This window comes from Spinacia oleracea, chromosome 6, assembly GCF_020520425.1.
Source record: "Spinacia oleracea cultivar Varoflay chromosome 6, BTI_SOV_V1, whole genome shotgun sequence".
Lineage (NCBI taxonomy): Eukaryota > Viridiplantae > Streptophyta > Magnoliopsida > Caryophyllales > Amaranthaceae > Spinacia > Spinacia oleracea.
This window is the reverse complement of record NC_079492.1, coordinates 115,000,487-115,010,064: the sequence shown is the minus strand read 5'-3', so window position 1 is coordinate 115,010,064 and position 9,578 is coordinate 115,000,487. Positions and strand designations below refer to the sequence as shown.

Below are 9,578 nucleotides of genomic sequence, written 5' to 3'. Positions count from 1 at the left end.
AAAGTGAGCAGTAGCAACATAGTTTCCAATAGCAGCAGCAACATAGGTTTGAGAGTCTACCACAACCTCTTCCAATAGCAGCAGCATCCTCAGCAAGCTCTGTTAGGCTCCTCTGCCCCTGCTCCGGCCCCTGCCTCGGCCCGCCGCCGCTGTTGACGCTGCCTTCTGACTTGGTACTCTATTTCTGCCTGTCCTCCGCGGCTGCTGCACTTTCGGCTGCTGTTCCGGCTGATTGAGGGTCATGCCCTCAAAACAGGAGACCAAAGGGTCCGACATTGAAACTGGAGGAGGTGGAGGTTGAGGTTGACATGTGGACATTGAAACCTCCTCCTCCGAGACAGGCATTGAAACCGGAGTCTGAAAAGATGACCAGAGGAGTCAAATATACATGATAAGTACACAACACAAACAAGGAATAGCATGCACTCTTGAAGTTACCTCATTCTCCACCGGAACTTCATTCTCCACCGGAACTTCATTTTCCACAGGAACTTCATTCTCCACCGGAGGTGGCATCAATAGAAGAGGGGGAGCTATTTCATCCAGTGGCACAGGTTGGCACACATGGCAGGGAGATATCTGAAAAAAGAATAACAAAAATATCAACTTTACTAAAAGGAAAAATATTTAAAATATGATAAATATTCAAATTCAAACTTACTTGATCAGCAGTTATGACTTTGAGATTATAAACATCAAGCCTTTTACTACGGTACTTCTCGAGTGGAAGACCGTATTCACTATGTATCGCAGGCTGAATGGACAGAATTCTGTCAAAAACGATAACGTCTAAAACGGGTGAACAGCCATTGAAGACACGCTGTTTTCCCGGCTCAGCCAAAGCAGCTTTGGACTCAATCAAACCTTTTTTTAGATGCCCAAGTACTATTTCAGGCCAATTCAAAGAATTAACCTTTTCTAAATCATCAGCTAATTCAAACAATTTTGAATTAACCCATTGGTACAAGGTCCCAGGGCAAAGAAATTGGTCAATTATATACAAGGTAAAACGTTTTTGAAAGATAACCTCATCGTTCTTTGTTCTAATCTCCATTTTAACGATACCATCCCTAAGATTAGAGGCAGACAGGGTTTTTCCATCGCTTGTTAAAGGGGAGAGGTATTCCATAAAAGAAGAACAGTGTTTCAACTTAGAAAGATCGATCACGATCCAGGTATCTGCAATACCAAGGACCGATGCAACCCCATGGCTGCATATTTGCATTGTCGTAGATGGGTTGAAGGTAAACTGTGTCCCATCAAATACATTACAAAGCTCGTGTACTAGAGGCCCACTAGCCTCTCGATCATTTTTTAGACTTATCAAGTTTTTAAAAACGGATGAACTTAATAAATCAGTTTTGTTTTCTTCCCTCAAATCCTGAAATAGTTTAACAATTTTACCAAGGCTAGTGGCACATTTTACTCTCTGACGAACTTCAGTCATGTTGATGACGAATTATACCTAACAAAAAACATGAAGCCATAAATTTGTCAATTCGAGCCCCAATTCATTTCTCAATTCGAAATTGTCGAAGCTAGGAATGAAGACAAAATGAATTTTAATATGCCAAGCACCAGGCAATGCTAACAACAATTTAGAACACAATCAGCCATGAGCACGAACTCTGAGCAGCAGGTAATGTTAAGCAGCAGGCATATTAACAGCAATTTAGAACACAAAAAATCCAACATACGACAATAAGCAAGACTGCACTGAATCAAAACAACAAAGACTATTACCCCATGAGCTAATTAGAAATAAACAAAAGAATACATCATACAAAATCGAAACTCATAACTATGAACTAATAACCAACTCATCGCATCACATTATCTGGATCAAAGGAAGCAGTCAAGATATGTTATTATAGTCCTATCATTGTATGAACTGCGTTTTTTTGGCATAAACAATTCATTAGATTTTTTGATTTATTGTCAAAGAAAATTAAAAGACAAAAAAGAAAAAGGATACAGATAAAAGGAAAGATGAGAGAAAGAAAAAAAATCGAATAGTAAAAGATATATGATTCCAATATGTAAGGTCTTTGAAACATCTCAAAAATGAAAAAAAAAATGTAATAAAGCATCAATACAGATTGGCGCAAAATTATATGGTATAAATCTGTTGATAGAAAAACAAAAGAGCTTCGAAACAATAACATAAATTCGTGCATGTGTTTGGACAAAAAAGGCCAATTTCGGGCAATTCAAACTCGAATTGAAGTTCAAACATAAGAATACATCATTATCAAGAAAAACTAAGCACAACCAAGCAAGAATTTGAGAAAAAATCAAAAGCCCCAATTCGAGCCCTAGCTTCGACAATTTCGAGCATATATGCAAAATTCGATAAAATTTACCATAATAAAATCTTTCCTCCAAAATTTTAATTCAAAATCATAAATTTAAAAGAAAAAATTTACTCACCAAGGATGAGCTGCTGGTAGGTGACGCGGTGGTGCCGAAGAGAGTGAGATGCGGTGGTGCCGAAGAAAATTATTTTGAAAATAGTTTCGAAAATTAACCGTTGAGTAAATTAAATCGGCAGTGTTTTGAATTTTTTTTTTTGAGTGTTAACTGCTAAAATGTTGAGTGTTAACTGCTAAAATGTTGAGTGCTAACTGCTAATTTGTGTATTGGACCCAACAATAAAATAATATGGCCCAATTATCACTTATATTTCCCATCTATATGGACCTAGTCCCTTTCATTGGGTTGGGCCTATTTTAATCAATAAAACATTTGCATTTAATTCTAACACTATCATACTATCATCATTTACAATCATAATACTATATTAAAAATATCATCAATAATTAATCAAATAAATTAAAAATATCATCAATAATTAATCAAATTAAATGGTACCTGGTTTGAAGAAGACGGAAAATGGTACTTCCTCCTTTTTCAAATTCATGCAACAAACTCCTCTTCACGCTTCCCGAAATCAGATTTCTACAGTAACTCTAATTTGGGTTTAGTAATGTATCATTAAACTAATTAGGAGAGAGAAGGTGGGGCTTGGTGGGAGAGGAGATAGAAAATGGGGAGGCTAACAGCACCACTCCACCAGCCACGGCCGAAACCACTACCCCACCAGCCACGGCCGAAACCACCACTAGCTAAGGTCGAAACCTCTAGCCACGACCGACATCACCACCCCACCAGCCCCGTCAAAAAAAAATGAAAAAAAAACCACCCACCAAGAACCCAGTCAGCACCAACCCTGCCCCTCTAGTCCTCTACACGAGCAGACACCCTTCGAGAGCTTTCATCGGCTTGCTCTTTGGACCTACCTTGAGAAGCTTTCTTCTTACACGTCGGTTTTTTCCTTGACTGAAGTCTTGCTGCAAAGACTCCTTCCTCCTTCGTTCACAACTCCGGTGATATTAAAAAGTTTTCATTTCCAGTGTCTATCAACCTAGTTCTTCGAACCAGTAATTTTTGCCAGCCGGCCTCCGGCCGCTGGAACCCACCCCCTCCCCCATGCCGGTGCCAGCGCGAAGCCGGCATGACAGCCCCCCACCCCAGCAAGATTGCAAATCGCATGAATGTTGAATTGGGGGTTTTGGATTTGGGTTAGGGTTTTGAATTTGGGGAAAAATGGATTGTCGATAGTTGATGAGAGGGAACAGGTCTAATGGACCCAAACAAAAATAAAACAAAAATATATATGGGCCCAAAACTAAAATAAATACATTTAAACCAATAAATATGCAGGGTCGTTCCTTAGTAATGCCCGGGGCAACCTTCAAAATATGGGCCCCAATCCCATATTAATCATTTAATCCAACTCGGAAAGAGGACTTACAAACAACTTCAAAAAATAGTTCGTAATAATGGTATACCTCCAGAGTAGTATTAACACACGTTAATTCTGTGTTAAATTAAAACATCCATTAAAATGAAAAACAACTGGAGATGTATTAACACGGGTTAATACTTCGTAATAGAACGGATTAAGAAAGACATCCTTAGTAAAGGAAAACATTTAAAATAGAGAAAACATTCTTAATAATGGTATACCTCCAGAGTAGTATTAACACACGTTAATTCTGTGTTAAATTAAAACATCCGTTAAAATGAAAAACAACTGGAGAGGTATTAACACGGGTTAATACTTCGTATTAGAACGGATTAAGAAAGACATCCCGAGTAAGGGAAAACATTTCTAATGGATATGCTAATGTAATAACCTTATCAAAAAGTTTAAATAATAGTTGTAATAGAATGATAAGTGTTGTAAATCAACTTTATATCTGTAAGTTTTGTTTTCTTCAACAATTAGGTTTACGTGTATGATCGTCAATTAAATTCATCATTCGCTCCTCTTGGGGGTTGATTACAAGGATTTTGATTTTTCCTGCAATTCCACTCTCTAGTATTTGAGCAGGAGCCCCATCTATGACCTCCTTTAGGCAATTTCTTTTGGGGAAGTTCAAAAACTCATACCTCCTAGCACCTTTAAGCACATCTTGAGGTAAATTAAACATTGCACAGGTAAAATTAGAGGCAACTTCCTCTGGCGTCTCCTTTGGATCTTCTGGTTCATCCACCCTCTACAGAAAGTTCAAGAAAAAAGGTCAAATTGGAAGAAAGAACACTAAAAGTTAAGTGAATAAATAAAATTCTTCCTTACATCCAAAGAGATCTGAGCACCAAATTGCTCAGAACTGTGGCCAAATTTACTAGCAACCTCCCATAAACCAGCTTTGTTGCAAATGCTATAGAATGACTTCCGGTTAGGCCTTCTAAATTCCCCCTCATCCACGCCAGCCTCACCAGGAGGGAAATGCAAGTTAAATTTTGAATCAACATCATCAACTTCCCTTTCAGATTTGGTGGGTCTAGGATGGGGATTAGGTGGTTGATGGGGCGGGGATTAGGTGGGGCTGAGGTGAGGATGGATATCCACGTGGGGATGGGGATGGGGATAGGGATGGGGATGGGGGCTAGGCCCAAAATATGAGAAGAAATAGGGTTAGAAAGGCCGCCACCATAACACAAAACCCTAATAGATAATAAGACTATAAAAACCCCTCTCTAATCTCTGTATCATCATATCTCATATTATAATGATAAAGAATAATAATGAAAAAGAATGAAAGAAATATAGGCTCTAAAATCGATCTAAAATCATGAGTTTAGACAGAGAAACCACGGTTGAGATTGATTAAGGATGATATGAAAAACTCTCCTTCTTGACCGTGTTTCTCTGTCTAATCCCATGGACTTTTGGATCTAATTCATCGATGCCTTAATTGCATTCAACTTTATCGTTTTTTTTTTGTTTAGATATCAGTTTTAAACCTTTTTTCATACTTTTAATTAATGAAGTTTATTATTATGTGTGTGATGCATGGTATGCAGACCTTAAAATGGGGAAGTTATTATTACTTTTAACCCCATTGCTAACAGAAACACCCCCTCTAGCCCAAACTCCACATGCTAGTAAAAAATAATAAAAAATCAAAAATAAAAATCAGAAAATTTAAAGAATTCAAGGCATTATAATTAAATTACGTAAAAAACTATAAAAACTGAAAGCAAATTGATCAATTAAAAAAACAGTTGTTCGAGTACATGATCATATGCCGAGTGCCGATATGCTAAATTAATCACAAATATCTAGAAGCCTTAAAACAAAACAAATTCAAGGCTTTAATCTTATATAGTTTTTTTAATGCCTAAAAAGTAATAATAGAAATAAAAAAAATCAACGGTTCAACTGGTTTTCATTTTCCTTCAAATATTTTTCCAGAGCAAGATGTTGCGCCTTCTGTTTTACACGTCGTTTTGAAGAACCTCTTGCAACACCATGGGCATGTTGCAAGAGATTCCTGAAATTGTAGTGTTTTATTTTCTTTCCCGGACAATATGGACACCTAAAACCTGCGTCTGAAAACCTTAATTTGCACTTACCATCTACCAACTCTTTGTAAGGTTTTTCAGAACACTCTTCTATATCAGACTCACTATAATCTGTTTCTTCACTTGAACTCTGCAATTTTTTTTTTCTGCAAACCCTCTAAGTTACATGTAAATATTTGATTTCAACATTATTGAGTATATATAGGAAGATTAGGGTAGCTGAATGTGAATATAGAGAGTTTTGAAACTTTAATTTAATTGACTTTAATTTTGGTTGATTTAGCGAAACAACCATTCATTCAATATTCTCGTTTTTCAAAACTTATACGTAGTAATGGTAGTATTTGAAAGTTATATACGGATTACGGAGTAATAAAATTTTTATTGAATTAATTCAACTCTATCTTTAATGCTCCTTGACTCCTTCCTCGATATTGTGGCATACTAAGCAGCAAATTCTCTGTCTTCACTTCTTCTTCACACTAAACATCCACCTCTGAGCCGTAAAGCACCGAAGCTGCTGTCATCCTCGCTCCTCCCATCAAGGTATTATCTGATTTTGCTTCAAGGTTATGTGAAATTTTAGCTTTGAAGTTGGGGTCTGATATTTGGGTGAAATGGGCGAATTTGGGGTGAATTTTGGGTCGATATTTCGGGGAATATGGGTCAATTTTTTGGTCAATTTTGTTCTATTTTTTTGCTTAAATTGTTCACTATTTTGTTTCTTGCTCGATTTTATTTTTGCTCGAATTTTCGAAAATATGGTTTTATTTTTGCTTGAATTTATAATTTAGTTTTAATTCAATTGTGACTTGCAATTTAGGAATTGTTAATTTATAATTTACTTGATTAAGTAAAAAAATTAGAAGTATATTACCTAGGTTTTGATTTTCCCCAAATTGTGAGCTCGGATTACTGTTTTGGGTGAAATGGGGAATTTTGGGTGAATTTTGGGTCGATTTTTCAGGGAATATGGGTCAATTTTGTTCTGTTTAATTTATATTGTTTGACGAGTAATGAATTTGATTGGATTTGAGTGTAAATTTTTGGATGAATTTTATTGGATAATTTGATTGGTCTGTAATGTGGTGGTTTGATTTTACTTGACTTGTTTGTACTGTTGTGGATTGTATGGTGGTTGCAATTGTGGTAGCTTAATTGTAGTAGTGGTCTAATTGGTGGCTTGTGGTTGTCAGTGGCGATGGCCTGTGGTTGTCGGTGGTTAAACAGCAATTTCAACTCAACCCTAAGTTGAAGGTATGGTTTTAGTGGGTTAGGGAAGGCTGTCAGTGCCTCTTTTGTAACTTACAGTGGCTTTGCCATGGGATGATTAGGCCTCTGGACTCGACAACAGTTTTCTGAAATTCGAATGCTATTGGATTTTTTGCACTTCGTTTGTTATAATGCCTTCAAATCTGTCCTTTAATATCAGTTTTTAATGTAGTAGTTAAACATTAGCACTTATTATTTTAACTTAAGCATTACTCCTCCGTGATCTGTCCTTTAATATCAGTTTTTAATGTAGTAACAATGTTAAAATTATAACATTGTGTAACAGTGAATATGATTTTGTTCTCATATTTATAGTATGTGAGAACACATGTCCTTGATGAGAAGAGTATCAAATGATCTGAGCTTCTGATATGGTTTGAGTTCCTCCTTAACTGATGCTGCTGTGTTCAAATGCTGCTGCTCAGGTTGCGATGTTTGACAGCAATTCGAGCTGTGGGGGGTGTTTGTGTGTACTTGTACTGGTCAATTTTTGAGTGGATGTGTTTGATTTTGGTGGTCAACAAGATCCTTCGATTTGTCAGTTCAGAATTTGCTTGAGAGATTCAGTTTAGGTTTTGAACTTCCTGACATTATTTCTTCAGGAAGATTAAGTTCCAGTTTTCATTGGAAATTCTGACGTATGTATGATACATACATGATACATACATATAGGTCAGAATTTCCCTTTTTAAGCTGCTATGGAGCTTTTTTGATTTAATTTTGTGTTGCACTGTTGCCTTCATATTGAGCATAATTGAGTTGAAGCCATCTTGAGTCCCTGCATACCTAAGCAGCCTTGACAAGTATTCATAAGGTCTCCTTGTCTCAAACCTTGTTTCCCTTGAAAGAAACCATAAGTTGAGCCATTAAACCATTCGATATTCATACCACCAAGATTCTTAGAGATATCCTACCATTAAACCATTCGATATTCATACCACCAAGATTCTTAGAGATATCCTTAGGGTTATGAAACATTAAATTAGGTAGCATTATTTAGCCAAAAAGAAAAATAAACAGTTTGTAATATCTGTTTGCAGCGGTTTTATATGCTAGATTTCATTGATTAATATGATTTAAAGCTGTTTCTGTATGATATTAATGAATTCAGATTCATGGAGCTTACCTGTCCATGCGGAAATGGTATTTTAATCAAGAATGTAACAACAAAAGGCCCTAATGTGACCCGTCCTTATTACAAATGCCCCGGTTCCCAGAAGGCAAGTTTTATATACTTGCATATATTGTTTTTTTCTATATATATATTTTAATGTTATATCTTAATCAATGTTATGGGACAGGGAAATAACATCCCAGATTGTAAGTTCTATTCATTCAAGGATGAACTAAAGCGGTGTCCCTGTGGACGTGGCTTTTGCCGCACCGCCTTTATAAGAAAAGAAAAAATTTGGTGCTGCTGCGTTCAGGTGAGAATTTTTAATGGCTGATAGTTGTAATTATGTTGCTTTATAGTCTATCATGTACGATAACATATTTGTATGGGCAGGGACTTGGTGATTGCGGATTCATGATGAGGATCACATCAACCTGGCAACTGCCGAGGGATTGGAACTCGAACCCTCAATCTTCCTCGGCAGCGTCTCAATCTTCCTCGGCAGCGTCTCAATCTCCCTCGGCACAATTTCAACAATTTCAGTCTCCCTCGACACCATTTCAATATCCCTCGGCACAGGTTCAATCTCCCTCGGGACAGTGGCACAGTTTCACTCCTTCGGCTACGTTTCAATCTTCCTCGGCGAAGTTTCAATCTCCTTCCAGCCCTTTGATGCACACTCCCTTGGCTCAGCCTCAGTCCTCTCCTCCCATTACCCAAGATAGGTCTCGGTCTCCTCCCAGCCAAGTTGTGCTTAAGAAGAAAACCGAGCTACTTACACAATCTCTCAAAGTAGCTCAATCAAGTGCTGCTGCCTATCTTAATCTTATTGAAAAATTTGCTGGTTGTGAATTGGATGATGAGTAGCTTGTTATTGTTCCTTGCTACCTACCCCTTCCTTATTGGGTAATGGGACTTATTGGAACTTAACAAATGGATATGTTTTCATGTTGGGGTTAAGGAACTTTTTTTTTTTTTTTTGCTGTATTCATGGTGGTTGTTTTGAACCCTCACTCTCCTCCATCTTTTGTTTGTCAAAGAGTATTTCACAATTTTATTGACTAGCAGACCGGGGCAATTGTACTTGTTGTCTTTCTCATTCTCATCCTCGTCTCATTTTTTCTCCACCATACCATTCTTATCCTTGTCTTCATGATGGTTTTAAATTTTTCTCCATCACATGGTTGTCAATAAAAATTATATATATATTTCCTAATATAATATAGAGTAATTTATGACAAAACCACAGATCATAAATCAGTGTTGGACATGCTTATTTAATGCCAAAATTTTCTTTATTTAGCTCTTACGATATATG

The 9,578-nt window shown here is 36.9% G+C and overlaps 1 protein-coding gene across 1 annotated transcript; it reads left to right on the top strand.

Moving 5' to 3' along the window:
* The first annotated feature begins 6,280 nt into the window (after positions 1 to 6,280).
* Positions 6,281 to 9,317, top strand: LOC130462651 (uncharacterized). Its single transcript, XM_056831387.1, has 4 exons — positions 6,281 to 6,420; positions 8,258 to 8,366; positions 8,448 to 8,573; positions 8,654 to 9,317. The coding sequence occupies exons 2-4, from the start codon at positions 8,262 to 8,264 to the stop codon at positions 9,125 to 9,127; spliced, it is 705 nt and encodes a 234-aa protein (XP_056687365.1). The 5' UTR covers positions 6,281 to 6,420; positions 8,258 to 8,261; the 3' UTR covers positions 9,128 to 9,317.
* The last annotated feature ends 261 nt before the right edge of the window (positions 9,318 to 9,578 follow it).